The sequence below is a fragment of the Oncorhynchus nerka genome, linkage group LG11, assembly GCF_034236695.1.
Source record: "Oncorhynchus nerka isolate Pitt River linkage group LG11, Oner_Uvic_2.0, whole genome shotgun sequence".
In the NCBI taxonomy this organism is placed as follows: domain Eukaryota; kingdom Metazoa; phylum Chordata; class Actinopteri; order Salmoniformes; family Salmonidae; genus Oncorhynchus; species Oncorhynchus nerka.
In genome coordinates this window covers 57,196,264-57,221,089 of record NC_088406.1, presented here as the reverse complement: position 1 = coordinate 57,221,089, position 24,826 = coordinate 57,196,264, and the positions used below count along the sequence as shown (strand labels likewise).

Genomic DNA, 24,826 nt, shown 5'->3' with positions numbered 1-24,826 from the left:
ACCCACTGTTCCCCGGTAGGCCGTCATTGAAAATAAGAATTTGTTCTTAACTGACCTGCCTAGTTAAATAAAGGTGACATTTTTATTAAAAAGAGACGACTCCGGGATGCTGGCCTTCTAGGCAGAGTTCCTCTGACCAGTGTCTGTGTTCTTTTTCCCATCTTAATCTTCTCTTCTTATTGGGCAGTCTGAGATATGGCTTTTTCTTTGCAACTCTGCCTAGAAGGCCAGCATCCTGTAGTCGCCCCTTCACTGTTGACGTTGAGACTGGTGTTTTGCGGGTACTATTTAATGAAGCTCCCAGTTGCTCAGTTGAGCACCGGGGCCTCCAACTCTCTCTATTCTTTCTAGAGACAGTTTGCGCTGTTCTGTGAAGGAAGTATTACACACTACACGAGATCTTCAGTTTCTGTGCAATTTCTCACATGGAATAGCCTTAAATTCTCAGAACAAGAATAGACTGACGAGTTTCAGAAGAAAGTTCTTTGTTTCTGGCCATTTTGAGCCTGTAATCGAACCCACAAATGCTGATGTTCCAGATACTCAACTCGTCTAAAGAAGGCACGTTTTTATTGCTTCTTTAGTCAGCACCACAGTTTTCAGATGTGCTAACATAATTGCAAAAGGGTTGTCTAATGATCAATTAGCCTTTTAAAATGATAAACTTGGATTAGCTAACACAACATTCTATTGGAACAACTGTATGCCTATGTACAGTTGAAGTCGGAAGTTAACATACACTTAGGTTGGAGTCATTAAAACTCATTTTTCAACCACTCCACACATTTCTTGTTAACAAACTATAGTTTTGGCAAGTCGCTTAGGACATGTACTTAGTGCAATACACAAGTCATTTTTCCAACCATTGTTTACAGACCGAGTATTTCACTTATAATTCACTGTACCACAATTCCAGTGGGTCAGAAGTTTACATTCACTGAGTTGACTGTGCCTTTAAACAGCTTGGAAAATTCCAGAAAATGATATCATGGCTTTAGAAGCTTCTGATAGGCTAATTGACATAATTTTAGTCAATTGGAGGTCTACCTGGGGATGTATTTCAAGGCCTACCTTCAAACTCAGTGCCTCTTTGCTTGACATCATGGGAAAATCAAAAGAAATCAGCCAAGACCTTAGAATTTTTTTTGTGGGCCTCCACAAGTCTGGTTCATCCTTGGGAGCAATTTCCAAACGCCTGAATGTACCATGTTCACCTGTACAAACAATAGTACACAAGTATAAACACCATGGGACCACTCAGCCATCATACCGCTCAGGAAGGAGACGTGTTCTGTCTCCTAGAGATGAACGTATTTTGGTGTGAAAAGTGCTAATCAATCCCAGGACAACAGCAAAGGACCTTGTGAGGAATGCTGGAGGAAACAGGTACAAACGTATCTATATCCACAGTAAAACGAGTTTTATATCACGACAGAATCTGAAATGCTGCTCAGCAAGGAAGAAGCCACTGCTCCAAATCCACCATAAAAAAAAGCCAGACTACTGCAAATGGGGACAAAGATCGTACTTTTTGGAGAAATGTCCTCTGGTTTGATGAAACAAAATTAGAACTGTTTGGCCATAATGACCTTCGTTATGTTTGGAGGAAAAAGGGGGAGGATTGCAAGCCGAAGAACACCATCCCAACCATGAAGCATGGGGGTGGCAGCATCATGTTGTGGGGGTGCTTTGCTGCAGGAGGGACTGGTGCACTTCACAAAATAGATGGCATCATGAGGGACGAAAATTATGTGGATATATTAAAGCAACATCTCAAGACATCAGTCAGGAAGTTAAAGCTTGGTCGCACATGGGTCTTCCAAATGGACAATGACCTCAAGCATACTTCCAAAGGTGTGGCAAAATGGCTTAAGGACAGCAAAGTCAAGGTATTGGAGTGGCCATCACAAAGCCCTGACCTCAACCCTATAGAAATGTTGTCGGCAGACCTGAAAAACTGTTTGCGAGCAAGGAGGCCTACAAACCTGACTCAGTTACACCAGCTCTGTCAGGAGGAATGGGCCAAAATTCACCCAACTTATTGTGGGAAGCTTGTGGAAGGCTACCCGAAACGTTTGACCCAAGTTAAACAATTGAAATACAATGCTACCATATACTAATTGAGTGTATGTACATTTCTGACCCACTGGGAATGTGATGAAAGAAATAAAAGGTTAAATAAATCATTCTCTCTACTATTATTCTGACATTTCACATTCTTAAAACAAAGTGGTGATCCTAACTGACCTAAGACAGGGAATTTGTAATTGGATTAAATGTCAGGAACTGTGAAAAACTGAGTTTAAATGTATTTGGCTAAGTTGAACGTAAACTTCTGACTTCAACTGTAGATATTCCATAATAAATCAGCTGTTTCCAGCTACAATAGTCATTTACAACATACTTTACTTTACAGCACTGCTTATATAGACAGGTGTGTGCCTTTCCAAATCATGTCCAATCAATTGAATTTACCACAGGTGGACTCCAATCAAGTTGCAAAAACATCTCAAGGATGATCAATGGAAACAGAATGCACTTGAACCTAATTTAGAGTCCCATAGAAAAGTGTCTGAATACTTAAGTAAATAATGTATTTCTGTTTTAAATTGTAATAAATTTGGAGATTTAAAAAAAAATCAATTTGAATTTTAATCCATTTCAGAATATGACTGTAATGTAACAAAATGTGGAAAAAGTGAAGAGGTCTGAATAATTTCCAAATGTACTGTATATATATATTTTTAACCATCCATTCCTCTTTTCGAGCGACTTTTCTAATGACTGAAATATCACTATAAAGTTCATCTCGGAACCGAGAATAACATTTTGCAAGAGCACAGGCCAGCTCTCGATTTGGCAGTCAGTCTTTCATGAGGGACTACTATGAAGTATCAATTTAGTGTAGTTTAAGAAAATGTCCAAAGTTTTTTTTTTTTAAGAACATTGTTTTGCACTTAGGAAGGGAGGATGTGGGGATTGAACCCCGGTCTCAGGTGGGGATTAAAAAAATAAATTAAATTACTAGAACTGAATTTGCTGATAGCTTTTTTTAAAATAATGTAATTACTATGAGATACAGTGCCTTGCAAAAGTATTCGGCCCCCTTGAACTTTGCGACCTTTTGCCTTTTTTGAAGAATCAACAACAAGTGGGACACAATCATGAAGTGGAATGACATTTATTGGATATTTCAAACTTTTTTAACAAATCAAAAACTGAAAAATTGGGCGTGCAAAATTATTCAGCCCCTTTACTTTCAGTGCAGCAAACTCTCTCCAGAAGTTCAGTGAGGATCTCTGAATGATCCAATGTTGACCTAAATGACTAATGATGATAAATTACAATCCACCTGTGTGTAATCAAGTCTCCGTATAAATGCACCTGCACTGTGATAGTCTCAGAGGTCCGTTAAAAGCGCAGAGAGCATCATGAAGAACAAAGAACACACCAGGCAGGTCCGAGATACTGTTGTGAAGAAGTTTAAAGCCGGATTTGGATACAAAAAGATTTCCCAAGCTTTAAACATCCCAAGGAGCACTGTGCAAGCGATAATATTGAAATGGAAGGAGTATCAGACCACTGCAAATCTACCAAGACCTGGCCGTCCCTCTAAACTTTCAGCTCATACAAGGAGAAGACTGATCAGAGATGCAGCCAAGAGGCCCATGATCACTCTGGATGAACTGCAGAGATCTACAGCTGAGGTGGGAGACTCTGTCCATAGGACAACAATCAGTCGTATATTGCACAAATCTGGTCTTTATGGAAGAGTGGCAAGAAGAAAGCCATTTCTTAAAGATATCCATAAAAAGTGTTGTTTAAAGTTTGCCACAAGCCACCTGGGAGACACACCAAACATGTGGAAGAAGGTGCTCTGGTCAGATGAAACCAAAATTTAACTTTTTGGCAACAATGCAAAACGTTATGTTTGGCGTAAAAGCAACACAGCTCATCACCCTGAACACACCATCCCCACTGTCAAACATGGCGGTGGCAGCATCATGGTTTGGGCCTGCTTTTCTTCAGCAGGGACAGGGAAGATGGTTAAAATTGATGGGAAGATGGATGGAGCCAAATACAGGACCATTCTGGAAGAAAACCTGATGGAGTCTGCAAAGACCTGAGACTGGGACGGAGATTTGTCTTCCAACAAGACAATGATCCAAAACATAAAGCAAAATCTACAATGGAATGGTTCAAAAATAAACATATCCAGGTGTTAGAATGGCCAAGTCAAAGTCCAGACCTGAATCCAATCGAGAATCTGTGGAAAGAACTGAAAACTGCTGTTCACAAATGCTCTCCATCCAACCTCACTGAGCTCGAGCTGTTTTGCAAGGAGGAATGGGAAAAAATGTCAGTCTCTCGATGTGCAAAACTGATAGAGACATACCCCAAGCGACTTACAGCTGTAATCGCAGCAAAAGGTGGCGCTACAAAGTATTAACTTAAGGGGGCTGAATAATTTTGCACGCCCAATTTTTCAGTTTTTGATTTGTTAAAAAAGTTTGAAATAATCCAATAAATGTTGTTCCACTTCATGATTGTGTCCCACTTGTTGTTGATTCTTCACAAAAAAATACAGTTTTATATCTTTATGTTTGAAGCCTGAAATGTGGCAAAAGGTCGCAAAGTTCAAGGGGGCCGAATACTTTCGCAATGCACTGTATGTAGTTGTCCCACCTAACCGTCTTAAGATGAATGCACTAACTGTAAGTCGCTCTGGATAAGAGTGTCTGCTAAATGACAAAAAAATCAAATTTAAATGTCAAATGGGGGTATTATAATGTGACTCAGGGATTGACATTTAAGTTTGAAAGGCAATTCCCAATAGGGCAAACATGTCTCCTCCCTTTCATCTAAACTGATTGAAGTGGATTTAACAACTAACATCAATAAGGGAACATAGCTTTCACCTGGATTGGACTGAATGGCGCCGGAGGAGATTGCTGCCGTTTTATGGGCTCCCAATTGTTCTATTGTGTGTTTTTTCTCATTATTTGTAACATCTTTTGTACATAATGTTTATGTCACCATCTCTTATGACCGATATCAGGATAGCGATTACTTACCTCGTACTGGTTGAAGATTTTTTCTTTAACGAGTAGGACGCAAAGGAATTATTTCAGACAACCGACAAGGCCAGAATCCCGTCATTCGCATGAGAAAGAGACAGAGATATAGGACGTAGGTCAGGGTGCCTTGTAAGGATCTGACGGCGAGTGGGTAATCTGCCTCTACCGTCAGTCCTATTAGCCAACGTACAATCATTGGATAACAAAATAAACAAGCTACGATCACGAATATCCTACCAACGGGATAATAAAAACTAACATATTTTATTTCATAGAGTTGTGGCTGAACAATGGCATGGATAAAATACAACTTAGGTCGTTTACGCTGCATCGGCAAGATAGAACAGCTGCCTCCAGTAAGACAAGGGGTGGTCTGTGTATATTTGTAAACAACAGCTGGTGCACAAAATCTAATATTAAGGAAGTCTCTAGGTTTTGCTCGCCTGAGTTAGAGTATCTCATGATAAGCAGTAGACCACACTATTTACCAAGAGAGATTTGATCTATATTTTCTGTAGCTGTCTATTTACCACCACAAACTGATGCTGGCACTAAGTCCACACTCAATGAGCTGTATAAGGCCATAAGAAAACAGGAAAACGCTCATTCAGAGGCCGGTGCTCCTAGTGGAACTTTAATGTAGGGAATCTTAAAATGGGAATCCTTTTACCTAATTTCTACCAGAATGTTAAATGTGCAACCAGAGGGGAAAAACTCTAGACCAGGGGTGTCAAAGTCAAATGGACGGAGGGCCAAATAAAAAAATCAGCTACAAGACGAGGGCCGGACTGTTCGAATGTTCATTGAAAATTTTTTAAATGACGCATATAGTCTAGTGAACCTAATTGAACCTACTGAAAACCTAACAAATATATTACAATATGATCAGATAAATAAAGCAATATTTTCTTATGGCTCTGTCAGTAATCTTTAATTTTCAACAGACACAAAAGACAAATTTCCTTTATATAAATATCCCCATAACATGAACATTAAATGAAAGAAACCGGTATTCAAGGCACCATCAGTAGACTATATTTTCTATTTTAGCAAAAGTGGGCTAAATTTACTTCAAAGAAAAAACAATAATAGCAATTTTCTATCATCCACTCAACTGAAATATTTTTAAAATATAATTGGATTGAAATACAAAAAAATAAAGTGCAAAAATCTATTAATCAAAAACAACACTTTGTTTAAGGAGAAGTAACATGCAGTGAAAACAAATATTAAATTTTAACTTTTAAACTTGAACTGAGTAAAAACTCTAAATATGTGATTGCACAGTAATGTTCACTTGTTTGAGGTTGAGGGTGATACTTGGTGGTGTCCCATCTTTTCCACAAGTTCATCAATGTTCGGGTAAGGCTCTGAGCTGAAGAAATCCTCAGAATTGAGTGGAGGTGTTCAGCAGTAAGTCGACTTCTGTGTGATGTTTTGTTCAGGTTCATCAAAGAAAACAGTTGTTCACACAGGTATGTGCTGCCAAACATAGACAACGCGTTTGAGCAGCCTGGATGCGCAGCTGGGGCATTGTGCCGGGGAGGAAACGGGCGAACTCCGCAGCACCCACTGCCGCATATTTTTCGGTGCATCATTGCATTGGAGGTCAATCAACTCCATTTGGAGGTTTGGTGGTGAGCTTTCCACGTCAACAGCAAATGGGTTACCGAGCAGTTCCAACCTGCTTTTTGTGCTTCAAAGTCAGCAAATCGGCGCGAAAGTCAGCGGCAAGCATACCTATTTTATCAGCCAACTGTGTGCTCGGGAAACTGGTAGAGAGCTTCTCTTTCATGGTCTGGCAGCTGGGAAAGTGGCTCAAATTTTCTTTCCGCATCTGCGTCTCCCACAGAGTCAGTTTGGTTTTAAATGCCTTCACTGTACTGTACATATCAGAGATGACACGATCCCGACCCTGCAGCTGCAAGTTTATTGCATTCAGATGACTCGTAATGTCACACAGAAAAGCCATTTCACACAGAAACATCTCGGAGTTGTGTTGTGTCTTTCCCTTTGCTGTCCAAGAACAGACAAATCTCCTCACGAAGCTCGAAACATCTTTGAAGCACCTTTCCCTGGCTTAGCCATCGCACCTCTGTGTGATAAGGCAAATCACCATGCTCCGTTTCTAACTCCGTCAGAAATGCCTTGAACTGGCGGTGATTCAAACCTTTGGCTCTGATAAAGTTAACTGTGCGCGTGATGATGCTCATTACATGCTCCATTTTCAAGGCTTTACCGCACAACGCTTCCTGGTGTATGATACAATGATAAGCTGTCAGCTCACCTGTCGCGTTTTCCTCTTGCATCTTTTCCCGTATCTTCGCCACCAGTCCGCTCCTGTGTCCACACAAGGTGCTCCGTCGGTTGTCAAACCCACGAGTTTTTCCAAGGCAGCTCCATCTCATTTACACATCTTGACACCTCTTCATACAAATCATGCCCCGTAGTTGTGCCATGCATAGGACGTAAAGCCAAAAACTCCTCTGTCACGCTTAGGTTGGAGTCCACTCCGCGGATGAAAATTGACAACTGGGCAATGTCAGAAATGTCGGTGCTCTCATCCACAGCCAAGGAATATGCAATAAAATCTTTTCCCTTTTTCACAAGCTGCTCTTTTAGATTGATGGACAACTGGTCTACTCTCTCAGCAATGGTGTTTCTGCTCAGACTCACATTTAAAAAGAGTTGCCTTTTTTCTGGGCAAACTTCGTCACAAACTTTAATCATGCAGTTTTTGATGAAATCCCCCTCCGTAAATGGCCGGGCTGATTTAGCGATCTCTTCTGCCAAAATAAAACTGGCCTTGACAGCAGCCTGGCCTTTGATTTGGCTTTTTTGAACAGAGCCTGTCGAGATTTGAGGCCTCGTTTTAATTCCTCTGCCTTTGTAGCCTTTGTTCCATGTCCATATTCTTGTTTTTGTCCGCGTGTTTCGTTTCATAATGTCGTCTCAGATTATACTCTTTCAGTACCGCCACACTTTCTCCACACAGAAGACACACAGGTTTTCCAGCTACCTTCGTGAACACTCCGACTCCACCTTGTTTGAAACCCCGGTTCTCAGTATCCACCTTCCGTTTTGCCATTTTTGATGGGTATCTGAAAGTTAATTTTACTGTGATGCTGACGACTGCTGTGCCAATAAATATTGAAATGAAGCAGCCTACTGCTCGGTGCGTCACCTTTGCATTGTGGGAAATGTAGTATTGGTGCGTGTAAAAGATCTGCGGGCTGCCGGCTTGCTGCGGGCCGGTTCTAATAATAAATCAAGATCATCCCAGGGGCCGTAAAAAACCTTCTTGCGGGCCGGATGTGGCCCGCGGGCCTTGACTCTGACATATGTGCTCTAGACCATCTTTACTCCACACACAGAGATGTGTACAAAGCTCCCCCTCGCCCTCGCCCGCGCCCTCCATTTGGCAAATCTGACCATGATTATATCCTCCTGATTCCTGCTTACAATCTAAAACTAAAGCAGGAAGCACCAGTGACTCGTCAATAAAGAAGTGGTCAGATGACGCAAATGCTAAGCTACAGGACTGTTTTGCTAGCACAGACTGGAATATGTTCCGGGATTCTTCTGATGGCATTAAGGAGTACACCACATCAGTCACTGGCTTCATCAATAAGTGCATCGATGACGTCGTCCCCACAGTGAATGTTCGTACATACCCCAACCAGAAACCATGTATTACAGGCAACATCCGCACTGAGCTAAAGGGTAGAGCTGCCGCTTTCAAAGAGCGGGAGACTAATCCGTACACTTATAAGAAATCCCACTATGCCCTCAGATGAACCATCAAAACAAGCAAAGCGTCAAAACAGGATTAAGATTGAATCCTACTACACGGGCTCTGATGCTCGTCGGATGTGGCAGGGCTTGAAAACTATTACGGACTACAAAAGGAAACCCAGATGCGAGCTGCCAGTGACGCGTTCCTACCAGACGAGATAAATGCCTTTTATGCTCGCTTCGAGGCAAGCAACACTGAAGCATGCATGAGAGCACCAGCTGTTCTGGATGACTGTGTGATAATGCTCTCGGTAGCCGATATGAACAAAACCTTTAAACAGGTCAACATTCACAAAGCAGCTGGGCCAGACGGATTACCAGGGCGTGTACTCAAAGCATGTGAGGACCAACTGTCAAGGACTAAACACCTCCCTCTTCATCTGGATCCTGGACTTCCTGACGGGCCACAACCAGGTGGTAAGAGTAGGCAACAACACGTCCGCCACACTGATCCTTAATTAACACAGGGGCCCCTCGGGAGTGTGTACTTAGTCCCCTCCTGTAATTCCCTGTTCACCCATGACTGCGTGGCCAAACACGACTCCAACACCAACATTAAGTTTGCTGACGACACAACAGTGGTAGGCCTGATCATCGACAACGATGAGACAGCCTATAGGGAGGAGGTCAGAGACCTGGCCATGTGGTGCCAGGATAACAACCTCTCCCTCAACGTGATCAAGACAAAGGAGATGATTGTGGACTACAGGAAAAGGAAGACTGAGCACGCCCCCATTCTCATCGACGGGGCTGTAGTGGAGCAGGTTGAGACCTTCAAGTATTTGGTGTCCACATCACCAACAAACTATCATGGTCCAAACACACCAAGACAGTCGTGAAGAGGGCACGGAAAAGCCTATTCCCCCTCAGGAGACTGAAAAGATTTGGCATGGGTCCTCAGATCCTCAAAAAGTTCCACAGCTGCACCATCGAGAGCATCTGGTTGCATCACCACCTGGTATGGCACAACTGCTTGGCCTCTGACCGCAAGGCACTACAGAGGGTAGTGCATACCGCCCAGTATATCACTGGGGCCAAGCTTCCTGCCATCCAGGACCTCTATACCAGGCCCTAAACATTGTCAAAGACTCCAGCCACCCTAGTCATAGACTGTTCTCTCTGCTATCGCACGGCAAGTGGTACCAGGGCGCCAAGTCTAGGTACAAAAGGCTTCTTAACAGCTTCTACCCCAAGCCATAAGACTCCTAAACAGCTAATCAAATCGCTACCCAGACTATTATTTTACGTTGATGCTACTCTCTGGTTATTATCTACGCATAGTCACTTAACTCTACCTTCATGTACATACAGTATTACCTCAATTACCTCGACTAACCTGTGCCCCCACACATTGACTCTGTACCGGTACCCCATGTATATAGCCTCGCTACAGTTATTTTACTGCTGCTCTTTAATTATTTTTATTTTTATTTTTATGTCTTATTTATCAATTTTTTACCGAACAGTTATTTTTCTTAAAACTGCATTGTTGGTTAATGGATTGTAAGGAAGCAGTTCACTGTATGGTCTGTTGTATTCGGCGCATGTAACAAATAAAATTTGATTTGATTCACCTTGTCAGTCTATGTCATGGAAAGAGCAGGTGTTCTGGAATTATTTGTATTTTGGTTGTTCAGTAAAACAATTCTCGGAGCAGGCTCATCTTGCCCAACTGCCATAAATTGTCTATCTTAAACAATGGGGAGGAATAGTTTTAGGCTATTGGAATTATTCGCTGTTTGGTTTTCACTTTTTTTATTATCTGCCCAATGTGAAAACCACAGAGCAGGCTCAACTTGCGCAACTGCTCGGTTCAATTGCTCCAGACAATAGGGCAACCCTTAATGTCAATTTCTAATAACAGACTGACACTGTGTGGAGCCTCCTCCATTTCCATTGACCTCTTCCCCCCCTCCCCTCACATCAACCACTGAGCTCAGACTGACCTCCACACTGTCCGGAGACATGCTCCCATCAGCTGGGTTGTCTGTCGCCTCCTCCTCAAATGTTGCACGCTTGTAGCTGGACATCTGCATGGAGAAGGAAGAAAGGAGAGTTAGCACCAGTAATAGTAGGAGAGAAATAAAAATAATAAGTTGCGCTTTCACCAGATGAAATAGAGAGTAAGCAGTGCAGAGAAGTGACAGGACTTCAGTGACATACGTCTTAGAATGAAGGAATGTATTAGAGAAAACCAACAAGCCACCCATGAGAGCGAGGGAGAAAGGGAGGAGAAAGGAAAAGGGAGAGACACCCCCCATGCGGTTTCTCATCTCTGCCATTCCGTCACAATGCATTACCCTCTCTTCCCACACTAAGGTGTGTGTATGTTTGGTGATGGAACACAGAACACAGGCGTATGTGTGAGTACGACCTGATCTTGATGTGCTTGGTGAAATGATGATAGTCATTTCTGTCCTTTGTAGTATGGTGTCACGCCCTGACCATAGAGAGCTGTTTATTCTCTGTTGGTTGGAGCATGATAGTGACTAGGGTGGGTCATCTAGGTGATTAATGGTTTATGTTGGCCTGGTATGGTTCCCAATCAGAGACAGCTGTTTATCGTTGTCTCTGATTGGGGATCATATTTGGGTAGCCATTTTCCCCATTGTGATTCGTGGGATCTTGTTATGTTATGTTGCCAATAGCGTTGTTAGCGTCATGGTTCGGTTGTGCTTTATTGTTTTATTTGGTGAGTTTTGATTTATTAAAATATGTGGAACACCACGCACGCTGCGCCTTGGTCCAATCATTATGACGAACGTGACAGAAGATCCCACCACAACTGGACCAAGCAGCGTGCTCGGGAGGAGATGGCATCCTGGTCTATAGAGGAGGTTGAGGAGAGAATAGCCTGGACTTGAGAGGAAGTATTGGAGAGGTATGAAAGCCTGCCAGGGAAGCAGACGGAGGAAGCGAAGGAGGATCAACGACGACTCCAGGGTTCGCAACCAAGACGCAACCACGAGAGGCAGCCCCACCCCCACAAAAAAAAATTGGGGGCACACGGGGTGGTTGGCGGAGCCAAGTTCCAGACCAGAGCCAACTCCCCGAACTCGCTTCGAGAAGCGTCTCCAGTGAGCATTCACAGCCCAGTGCGCTCGGTGCCAGCTCTCCGCACTTGCCGTGGGAAAATGAGCATCCAGCCAGGACGGGATGTGCCGGCTCAGCACTCCTGGACTCCAGTGTGCCTCCTCGGTCCATGATATCCTGCGTCGGTTCTACGCACTGTGTCGCCAGTGCGCCTTCACAGCCCAGTGCGTGCCCAGTGCGTGCCAGCGCCCCGCACTTGCCGGGCTAAAGTGAGCATCCAGCCAGGCCAGGTTGTGCCAGCTCTATGCTCTAGACCTCCAGTGCGCCTCCACAGTCCAGTACGTCCTGTGCCTCCTCCCCGCACTCGCCCTGAGGTGCGTGTCATCTTGACTATGTTTAGTTGCCTAGTAGCACTGTTAGCTTCACGGTTCATTTGTGCTTTATTGTTTTGTTTGGTGAGTTTCGATTTATTAAAATATGTGGAACTCTACGCATGCTGTGCCTTGGTCCAATCATTATGACGAACGTGACATTTGGTCATTTAGTGACTACCCGGTTCTTTGTAGCATGGCCATCTTATGAGTAGCCGTGAACTGAGCCAGACAACTCCCACTCAGAACAGAGCAGCAGTCTAAATACAGGAGTGCCAGGGGATAGATCCAAATCCCTGTGTTTAATTAACCTTCTCAGGTTATAACATACCACATACACAAGCACTGACAGACGCACACACTCACACACATGCAAGCACCCACCCACCCACATAGTGTTTATTTAACAATGGATAACAATTGATTTACACAGGCAAATATAAATAACTTCCTCATTCATGGCTAGGTTGAAGATAACAAAGATTATTGGACTCTGGAGCTTTCTTCTTTTGAGTGATGACTCACACTTTACCATCTGACAGTCCATCAGACGGCTCTGGTTTGGCGGATGCCAGGAGAACACTACCTGCCCGAATGCATAGTGCCAACTTTAAAGTTTAGTGGAGGAGGAATACTGGTCTGGGGCTGTTTTTCATGATTCGGGCTAAGCCCCTTAGTGAACGGAAATCTACAGCATACAATGACATTCTAGATGATTCTGTGCTTCCAACATTGTGACAGCAGTTTAGGGAAAGCCCTTTCCTGTTTCAGTATGACAATGCCCCCATGCACAAAGCGACGTCCATACAGAAATGATTTGTTGAGATCGGTGCGGAAGAACTTGACTGGCCTCCACAGAGCCCTGACCTCAACCCCAGCGAACACCTTTGGGATGAATTGGAACGCCGACTGCGAGCAAGGCCTAATCGCCCAACATCAGTGCCTGACTTCACGTATGCTCTTGTGGCTGAATAGAAGCAAGTCCCCGCAACAATGTTCCAACATCTAGTTTAAAGCCTTCCCAGAAGAGTGGAGGCTGTTACCGCAGCAAAGGGGGACCAACTCCATATTAATGCCCATTATTTTGGAATGAGATGTTCGACGAGCAGGTGTCCATATACCTAAAAGCACTCTCCTCATCACACAGATAACTCCATAACAGTCCATAACTCCATACTGCTCATCCTGTGTCTCCTTGGCCTGCCGCCACTCCCCCAATGCTCTCACTATCTCCCTCTCCCTCTCTCTCTGTGTGATCGTGTGGGTGGAGACAGGTGTGCTGGAGTCAGAGCAGATCTCCACCAGCTGCAACCTGTTCCATAATCAATACCTCTACAAATACTCAGTCCTGCCACTTCCACACTGCCAGATCGTAATCACTGCTCAGTCAGTCTATGTTTCTAGCCGTTTGTTACTATTTAGATCCTGTTAACCTGTTGTGCCTGTTTTCCTTGCCTGACACGGTTTTCCTCTTCGCTACAGTTCTGCCCGCTCTGACTCTGGTCCCTGTCTCCAGTCCTACATCTCCTCATCCTGCTACCTTGCTCTGGATTACCCACTCTACTGCTCCCTTGGATTCCCCTTCGGACCTGCTTACGCTGTCCCAACCCCTCTCGATCCAACCTCAGCCTCCGCAACTGGTTTCCTGCAACCTGCCCGAGATTCCCCTGGCCTGCACTCCATCTTCCCCCTGTGTTTCAATAAATACCTTGGTTACTTCATCCCAGTCTCCTCATCTGAGTCTGCTCTTGGGTTTCCCTGTTCCACTCCGCGTAACAGTCTGTATGACACTGTCTAAGAATGCCCCCATGCTGGAATGACATGTGTCATGACGTTGGCCTGGGGTTAGGTTTATGACAGTCATAAATACCTCTTCCCCCCCTTTTTCCTCTATCTACCCTACTGATGTTACATTTCCAAAACCCTTGGTTAACATAGAGATTCTGGGAACATCAGAAGGTGGGGGGAAATTAACTATATTCTGTTAATCCGACGAATTGAACATATGCGGTGGTACTTAATGAATATGATATCAGTTCGGTTGTCATCAGAGACATTTTCATCAATGATAAGATGACATAAACTCTACAGTGGAAAGTCTACACATCAGAGTTATCGGATTCACATGGAATTGTTGTTCAATATTTGAATATGAAATTAAATGATTCGTGATGGGATGAAATGTGATTTTAGTTTCTAAAATGTGAGATTTGGGTTTTCATAAGGTTGGGCTCTGCTCAATCAGTGGCCCGCCCCTGTGAAGGGACATGGGCTATAAAACCTTTCAAACACGCCCTCCTCTCCCTTCCTATATGAAGCCTTGACGACAATATAACCTCCTGTTCCGAGGATGTGAGGACGACGTTCCGGTGTCAGAATGGTTCAGATAATAACTACAGATCGAAGCCAACATCAGCGTTAGGTTTGGTTGCGAATGGTATGAACTTTGAACTCTTATTCACTACAGAAGTGATACCTCCTAGCCGTTGAGTTAGCAACAGCAGGTTAGGAAGGAACAGACAGAGTATCCCATCTACCACACAACGACGTTACTACAACGTATGCAATTTACCAGCAGAGACATTCTTCAAAGGACAAAGGACTCAGTTGGGCAACACGGCCTTCCATTTACCACCAACCTACCGAAGCGCAGCTCAGAGTAAATATTTACTGCATTTTCCTTTTCCAAATGGGCGGTAATTTAAAATGCATAAGATTCTGTAGTTACGATAGCACAGCTTCGCCCTTTGTTCCTCAGTCTTCCCGCTCTTTCACTCAAACCCAGCCCTTTTCTTTTGTGTAACCAGTTGTCATATCTGTTCTGGGACGTTTTCTTTTATGACGTAATTTGTAATCCAGTTATGATTTAATTATGTGTATGTGTAATTCTGTGTGATTAGTTAGGTATTTAGTAAATAAAGAATTAAACCCAATTTTGTATTGCTGATTCAACTTGTTAGCCAGGGTTCATGCAGATAACCAATCATTTACAACTTTCAAATGAGACTGAATTAAGATGACGATTAATATTGACTGCTATTGATGTAAAATAATACTAGGAAGATAACATCTCTATAAATATTATTTTGTGGTGCCCGACTCTCTAGTTAATTACATTTACATGATTAGCTCAATCAGGTAATATTAATGGAGAAATTATTTTATAGAATAACATGTCATATCACTTAATCCGGCATAGCCAAAGACACGACACATGTATGGAAGACGAGCTCAGGGATGACGTTCCAAACAATAAACTTCCAAACTCGTCTAAACAACATTCTCTCTAAAGGTAAATGTTAGGTTCCATCTGTGATCTGTTCCTTTTAGATCCTAAGTGGGAAGGGTCGTAAATGAGCCATTGTCTCCATGAGAACATTACTCATGAACAAGGTTCAGAAAGGGCACAACTGACATAAGCACAAAGTGTCCCTTCAAAAGGCAGTTTGGAAAGTGTAAGAATCATTCCAGCTGGAAAAATTTATGACAACACTTTCTGGATGTAAACTAGTTTTCTGGTTGAAAATAAACTAAACTCCGCAAAAAAAGAAACGTCCTCTCACTGTCAACTGCATTTATTTTCAGCAAACTTTGTGTAAATATTTGCATGAACATAACCAGATTCAACAACTGAGACATAAACTGACAGTTCCACAGACATTTGACTAACAGAAATGGAATAATGTGTCCCTGAATAAAGGAGGGGGGGGGCAAATCAAAAGCAAAAGTCAGTATCTGGTGTGGCCACAAGCTGCATTAAATACTACAGTGCAACAGCTCCTCATGGACTGCACCAGATTTGCCAGTTCTTGCTGTGAGATATTACCCTCTTCCACCAAGGCACCTGCAAGTGCCAGGACATTTCTAGGGGGAATGGCCCTAGCCCTCACCTCCCATCCAACAGGTCCCAGAAGTGCTCAATGGGATTGAGATCCGGGCTCTTCTCTGGCCATGGCAGAACACTGACATTCCTGTCTTACAGGAAATCTTGCACAGAAAGAGCAGTGTGGCTGGTGGCAATGTCATGCTGGAGGGTCATGTCAGGATGAGCCTGCAAGAAGGGTACCACATGAGGAGGAGGATGTCTTCCCTGTAACGCAAAGCATTGAGATTGCCTGTAATGACAACAAGCCCAGTCTGATGATGCTGTGACACACCACCCCAGACCATGACGACCCTCCACCTCCAAATCGATCCCGCTCCAGACTACAGGCCTCGGTGTAATGCTCATTCCTTCGATGATAAATGCGAATCCGACCATCACCCCTGGTGAGACAAAACCGCGACTCGTCAGTGAAGAACACTTTTTGCCAGTCCTGTCTGGTCCAGTGATGGTGGGTTTGTGCCCATAGGTGACGTTGTTGCCGGTGATGTCTGGTGAGGACCTGCCTTACAACAGGACTACAAGCTCTCAGTCCAGCCTCTCTCAGCCTATTACGGACAGTCTGAGCATTGATGGAGGGATTGTGTGTTCCTGGTGTAACTCGGGCAGTTGTTGCCATCCTGCACCTGTCCCGCAGGTGTGATGTTCGGATGTACCAATTCTGTGCAGGTGTTGTTACACGTGGTCCGCCACTGTGAGGACGATCAGCTGCCCATCCTGTCTCCCTGTAGCGCTGTCTTAGGCATCTCACAGTACGGACATTGCAATTTATTGTCCTGGCCACATCTGCAGTCCTCATGCCTCCTTGCAGCATGCCTAAGGCACGTTCACGCAGATGAGCGGGGACCCTGGGCATCTTTCTTTGGTGTTTTTCAGAGTCAGTAGAAAGGCCTCTTAAGTGTCCTAAGTTTTCATAACTGTGACCTTAATTGCCTACCGCCTGTAAGCTGTTAGTGTCTTAACGACTGTTCGAGAGCTGCACGTTCATTACTTTTTTATGATTAATTGAACAAGCATGGGAAACAGTGGATTTTGGATTTTTACGAATTATCTTTGAAAGACAGGGTCCTGAAAAAGGGACGTTTCTTTTTTTGCTGAGTTTATATAACAGCCAATTAGGTCTCTGCAACCAGCTTAAGACGTCTGTTTCATTTAGAGATCAAGAAGTCATGTGAAAGACATTAATATTTTGGATGTTATCAGGTCAGATTACAACCAGATCAGGCCAGATTACAACCAGAAAAGGATGTTAACAAAACGTCCATATACAACTAGTATCCAATCCAACAGATGACATCATAAAAAATGTAATTGCAACCGATTTTGCCCGCTGGGATATTAGACTGATTCACCTGACACATTATGTGCCATATCCCCTTTTTTCTTTATCTTTCTCTCACTTGTGTAATTTTTTTAGGAGACATTTTTCTTTTTCCGTGAAGAGCTTTTCCTGGGTATTTGATCATTTATGTCTGTTAGCTTCACACTGTTATGCACTTGAGTGAGGACCCAAAAGCGGTTTAACAAAAACAGAGTCCTTTAATGTAAACACAGGGAAGACATAGATCCTCTTCAGATGTAGATAATGGAAAAATAGACAACCCGCAGAGAGGGCGACAAATGAAACAAAAAGTCCTTCTGATAATTACAAAAGAGCCCCCTTCTTAGCAGCAGAGGAGAATAGCTGGGATAGCGGCGACAGGCTGCAGGTCTCTCTGGGTAGGCGCGGGTCGTAGAGGAACAGTGGTACCTGATCTCACGTAGCATCAGATGAACTGGACACAGTACAAACGATAAGACAGTTAGCTGAGTACAGGATGCACTTGCCAGGCAGATTCCGATAGGACGGGACAAGGGAGAAGCAAACGAGACGATAGTTTGTTTCTGGCATGAGAAACTCAAACGAGAATCTGACAAAGAAAGAAGCAGGAACAGAGAGAGAAATAGAGACCTAATCAGAGGGAAAAAGGGAACAGGTGGGAAAAGGGTGAACGAGGTAGTTAGAGGAGATGAGGAACAGCTGGAGGAGGAGAGAGAGAGAAGGTAACCTAATACGACCAGCAGAGGGAGACAGAGTGAAGAGAAAGAACAGGAACAAGACATAATATGACAAGACATGACACACACTGTAATCATATTGTACTGTCACATGTCGACCAACCAACAGGAAAACCTTCTGCTTAGTAAGTTTGTCCTAGACATGCTCCCCCTCTCTCTCTCTGTATCTCTCTCTCTAACACACACACACACACACACACACACCCACACACACATACATGCAACTAGCATCTTCCTCTGCATTATTCTGGATGTCACCAGCGAGCCCCATCACTTCTAAATAATATCCTCTAAAAACAACACACGTAACAAAACCAACAAATCCCAAACCTGTGTATAACAAGACAAGACAAACTAAGGGGAGCACACTAGTTTTAAAGAGACATAAAACAACAGTTCCTCACCAGAAGCAGTCACACACACACTTGCTGTCTGTAGCTATTCTCACTCTGGTCCCCACCTGATGATGTTCCTCCCTGGATCCCCTTCCCACAGCCTGCCTCCCAGCAGACCCTTCTCACCAGGTTAATAATGAACGGGATGGGAAGAGAAGTTAGTCATAAAGCAGAAGGCTGTATGGGAGGGAGGAGATTCAGTGTATGATGTGTATGATGCTGGTGTTGTGGGTGGCTGGATGGAACCAATACATGACTAACAAAGGGGGAACCGCAATACAGATTGTATTAGTGGTGCGTAATTGGTGGTGCGTGCGTGCGTGCATGCATGCGTGCAAGTATGTGCATGTGTGTGTGTGACACAGAGAGAGTGTGTGTGCTCTGTAGATAAGATACAGAGACTGGGTTATAGATAAGACTGGGTTAATGTTCTTGATGTAAAGTGATGGATGAGGATAACGGCTCAGGCTACTAATGAAACCAACTAAGTTTCTATCGTGACGATGATGGCCTATTGATGTGTGTATGTGTGTGCACCAAGGCAATGGCCACAATACAGAGGAAAAAACAATGGCAACCCATTAAAGCCATCTGCTATTGGCTATTGATTGACCTGATGGGATAAATGGGATGGTGTGGCACTGAGCTGTGTGGATGGCCATCTGTAAAGAAAAACACTACACTACAGATCTATAAGAAAAAAAGACTAGCATCCCTTTTTTCTACAGTGAATGGCCTAACACGCATGTATGCACACACACACACACACACACACACACACACACACACACACACACACACACACACGATATTTGTTCTGACTCTCTTTCTTTATGACAACACCCACATCCTCAAAATAGTACATCTGAATCAAGAAATGGTTCCTTATAGAGTACTTTTACGAAAATGCCCTGAGACACACATACGCACTCACACACGTCTACACACACACTTGCACGCAAAGTACTGTCTGTATGACCTTTCTAATAGGTTACAAAACCTTCCTTTCATCCACCCACATCACACCCATTGACCATGTTCCCCTCTCCTCTCCTCTCCTCACCACTCATCCCCTCATATCCTCTCTAAAGCCATCCCCACAAAACAGACTATCGTCCTAGGCTGTGCATACATACAGAGTAGGGAATCATGTCAGCTCTATTCATAACATTATTATTATATTTTTGTTGTTGTACTTTTACCCCTTTTTCTCCCCAATTTCGTGACATTCAATTGGATACGGACTCGGAAGAGGCGAAGGTCAAGAGCCATGCGTCCTCCGAAGCACAACCCTGCCAAGCCGCACTGCTTCTTTACATACTGCTTGCTTAAACTTCTTCAGCCTAAAGGTCTATTTTTCTCTACTTCCTGTCTGACTGACGTGCCCAAAGTAAACTGCCTGTTACTCAAGCACAGAAGCCAGGATATGCATATAATTGGTAGCATTGGATAGAAAACAATTTGAAGTTTGTAGAAATGTTTAAATAATACGTGAGACTATATGGTAGGAGAAAATCCAAAGAAAAACCAATCAGAATGTTTTTTTTAGATCCGATGCTCTTCCATTACAACGTATAGGGACAATGTTAAATCTGGCTCCCAGATTGCAATTCCTATGTCTTCCACTAGATGTCAACCGTCTTTGTTCAAGGTTTCAGGCTTGTTTCTTCCCAAACGAGGAAGAATTTTGAGTTTTGGCACCGGGAGTCACAGTTAGAAGAAGACGCGCACTTGCAATTTTTCTTGAACATCTGTATGAAATATTATAGTTTATTAACCCGGAAGCCAGCCACACCAATGTGTCGGAGGAAACACTGTCTGGCAACCGAAGTCAGATTGCAGGAGCCCGGCACGCCACAAGGAGTTGCTGGAGCGTGATGGGACAAGGATAAGGATATCCCGGCCGGCCGGCCAAACCCTCACCTAACCCGGACGACGCAGGGCCAATTGTGCGCCGTCTCGTGCTGTGACCGTCTCCCGGTCATGGCGGGCTGTAAACACAGCCTGGGATCAAACCCTGGTTAGTAGTGACGCCGCAAGCACTGTGATGCAATGCCTTACATGCTGACCAATTTAAAAAATAAAGGAGGGCCGCACACTCTAGGAGCTCAGATGCAAAAAATGTTAAGTCCAACGTTTCAACAGACAAGCTGTCTTCATCAGGGTATAATGACAAACATTGCGGGGTGACTCGTTTATACAGTGTCAAAAGACACACACAGGGTTCTGTAATCACGGCCGGGTGTGGCCTGATATCATTGGATAATTCTCATATTTTAAAATAGCATTCAAAAAAACATTAATGGATAGCGTACGATCATAGATACAATTTGGCTACATAAGCCTACAAACATTTACAATAGCAAAATCATAATAATAATAAGAATGGCTTCAGATGAAAGTCTACGTAGAGACTATTGATAATGGTATGTATGTGTGTGCACCAAGGTAATGGCCACAATACAGAGGAAAAAATCATGGCAGCCCATTAAAGGCAACTGCTATGGGCTAATCATTGACCTGATGGGATAAATGGGATAGTGTGGAACAGATGTTAGGAGCTTTGTGGAAGGCCATCTGTAAAAAAATAAAAAAAAAAAAACACTGACAAGGAGACTAACATCCCTTTTTTCTAGTGAATGGCCCTACACGCATGCACGCAAGCACACACACACAGACACACACACATACAGAGTAGGTGAATGATATTTGTTCTGACTCTCTCTTTCTTTATGACAACACCCACATCCTCAAAATAGTACATCTGAATCAAGAAATGGTTCCTTATAGAGTACTTTTACGAAAATGCCCTGAGACACACGTACGCACTCACACACATCTACACACACACTTGCACGCAAAGTACTCTCTGTATGACCTTTCTAATAGGTTACAAAACCTTCCTTTCATCCACCCACATCACACCCATTGACCATGTTCTCCTCTCCTCTCCTCTCCTCTCCTCTCCTCTCCTCTCCTCACCACTCATCCCCTCCTATCCTCTCTAAAGCCATCCCCACAAAACAGACTATCGTCCTAGGCTGTGCATACATACAGAGTAGGGAATCATGTCAGTTCTATTCATAGCATTACTATAATATTTTTGTTGTTGTACTTTTACCCCTTTTTCTCCCCAATTTCGTGACATTCAATTGGATACGGACTCGAGAGAGGCGAAGGTCCAAGAGCCATGCGTCCTCCGAAACACGACCCTGTCAAGCCGCACTGCTTCTTGACACACTGCTTGCTTAACCCATAAGCCAGCCACACCAATGTGTTGGAGGAAACACTGTCTGGCAACCAAAGTCAGCTTGCAGGAGCCCAGCACGCCACAAGAAGTCGCTGGAGCGTGATGAGACAAGGAAATCCCGGCCGGGCAACTCCTCCCCTAACCCGGACGACTCAGGGCCAATTGTGCGCTGCCTCATGCTGTTACCGTCTCCCGATCATGGTGGGCTGTGACACAGTCTGGGACCTAACCTGGGTCTGTAGTGACACCTCAAGGACTGTGATGCAGTGCCTTACATGCTGACCAAACCAGATGCACGTGTGCGTTCGTGTGCACCATGTCGAGAACATTTTTTGTTCACCCACTCTAGAAGCGATCAGGACACACAGGTTGAAATATCAACACAAAACAAACAAACTATATTATTTTGTGGACAGGTCAAAAAGGATTAAACATTTATGGCAATTTAGCTAGCTAGCTTGCTGTTGTTAGCTAATTTGTCCTGGTATATCAACATTGGGTTGTTATTTTACCTGAAATGCACAAGGTCCTCAACTCCGACAATTAATCCACAGATAAAAAGGTAAACTGAATTTGTTTCTCATCATCTCTCAACCTTCCTCAAGGCTTCTTTTTCTTCTTTGGACTATATATGGTGGTTAGCAACCAAATTTACAGCATTACTACAATCTACCGGAGTGCGGACCTAAGTTCATCTTTTAATCACCCACGTGGGTATATGCTCCTGAAAACCAATGAGGAGATGGGAGAGACCGGACTTGCAGCGCGTTGAGTATCACAAATAGAACCAATTTCTATTTTAGCGCCTGGCCACGCAGATGCTCGCTGACGCCCGCATGCAGTGTGGGTGCAGTGATTGAATAACACGTTTGTGTAAATGTATTTTGCGACACGAGCGGTGTGGTCAGCATGTTAGACCGCTGCACCACTCGGGAGGCCTAATTCATGGTATGCCTGGTAAACCTTAGTCTCTTCCAAAAGAAACTGCATCTTACACAGTAAGAGCCTATGAGTCATCAACAAAACCCCAAACTATAGATACTGAGCACACTTCGTTGCCTAGGTAGTGGGTATATTGTTATAAGATCTTAAACTGTGGCCTGGTATAAGACCCAATCTTTGTGCCAAATTACACCCTATTTCCTATTTAGTGCACTACTTTAGCCCAGAGCCCTACAAAAGTAGTGCACTATGTAGGATAGAGGTTACCATTTTGAAAGCAACCACAAACAAAGCAATGCAGTAAATCTCCACAGCCATTTGTAGTGAATAGTGATACTGTTGTTTTGTGATTATTATTACCACCATCATTTACTTTCTGGAGATGGGTCCATGACCAAGGAGGACAGGCAGTCCCTTCATGAGGCCTAAATATGAATCAATCAGTCTGTTACTGTGAAAGACAAGCTAATGATGACAAAGGATCATCTCCTCCTTTCTGTCAAATTATGTGCCCTGTCTGTGGAACTCAAATTCAAACAACTGTGATCCCCCCGTCGCCACGGAAACCACCAGAAGAGCCGGTCACGTGACATCCGGCACTTGATGAAAAATTAAAGCGATGTGTTCTGGGCCGTCTCCAGGGCAGTCTCATTGGCTACCGGGTGGTCCAAAACAGCTGTGGAGCGCCAATCACAAAGGCTGTTGTGGGAACAGCTGGAGTGTTCAGGTTGGATCAGAGGAACGGGGATGACGCTGAACATGTGGGGCTGCTTTACTGGAAATGAGACCGCAATGGTGCCAGTGGGACAGCGCCTGCAAAACAATACCCCAGAACTCTGTATGAGACGTAAACAGTTTCTAAACATTTGACGAACCCTGTATGTGGAGAAACTACATAGTTGACTAGCATCCTGTCCAGGGGGATACTTGTATATGAAGCTACCTCACGCTACAGAAACAGGAGATAGGCTCCTGCCCTATTAACCGTTCCGGCCACTTACTAGTGGAATGTACAGTATGTATAGAATACATTTAAGTTGTAAAAGCCAATAATTGTTATTTTATGCCTTACGCTTATCATATTTTGTAATTCCAGTTCAATTATGATGACAATATCCCTGAGATGAATGTTGTATATAATGCCCTAACGGGCAATTCTGGTTCAGACAAGGCTCAACTAACTTACTATTATTTCTACTCTACTGTATGAGGAGAAACCAGTACACAGACCCGAAACTCAGTGATGTGAAGTTAGGCTGGGTAACAGTGGAGGCTGTTGAGGGGAAGATGGCTTATAATAATGGCTGAAACACATGTGTTTGATATAATTCCATTGACTCCTTTCCGGCCATTATTATGAGCCGTCCTCCACTCAGCAGCCTCCACTGTTACCCAGCCCAGGAGTGCAGGACTCTGGGTTGGAGTACAGTTGAAGTCGGAAGTCTTGTTAACAAACTATAGTTTTGGCAAGTCGATTAGGACATCTACTTTGTGCATGACACAAGTAATTTTTCCAACAATTGTTTACAGACAGATTATTTCACTTATAATTCACTGTATCAGAATTCTAGTGGGTCAGAAGTTTACATACCCTGAGTTGACTGTGCCTTGAAACAGCTTGTGAAATTCCATGGCTTTAGAAGCTTCTGATAGGCTAATTGACATATTTTGAGTCAATTGGAGGTCTACCTGGGGATGTATTTCAAGGCCTACCTTCAAACTCAGTGCCTCTTTGCTTGACATCATGGGAAAATCAAAAGAAATCAGCCAAGACATCAGAAAGAAAATGGTAGACCTACACAAGCCTGGGTCGTCCTTGGGAGCAATTTCCAAATGCCTGAAGGTACCACGTTCATCTGTACAAACAATAGTACACAAGGATAAAAAACACCATGGGACCACGCAACCGTCATACTGCTCAGAAAGGAGACGCGTTCTGTCTCCTAGAGATGAACGTACTTTGGTGTTAAAGTGCAAATCAATCCCAGAACAACAGCAAAGGACCTCATGAAGATGCTGGA

General features: G+C 43.8%; 1 protein-coding gene across 4 annotated transcripts in view; it reads right to left on the bottom strand.

The window, feature by feature from the left end:
• Positions 1–24,826, bottom strand: part of LOC115137201 (endothelin-converting enzyme 2-like) — an 83,289-nt gene that overhangs the window by 44,078 nt on the left and 14,385 nt on the right. For 3 of the 4 annotated variants that reach the window (XM_029673353.2, XM_029673352.2, XM_029673354.2), the window contains one exon: positions 10,820–10,903. In XM_029673353.2, the coding sequence (XP_029529213.1) occupies positions 10,820–10,903 (84 nt within the window). Of the gene's footprint in view, positions 1–10,819; positions 10,904–18,622; positions 18,873–24,826 lie in introns of those variants that run through there. The other variant, XM_029673355.2, reaches the window with a different exon arrangement.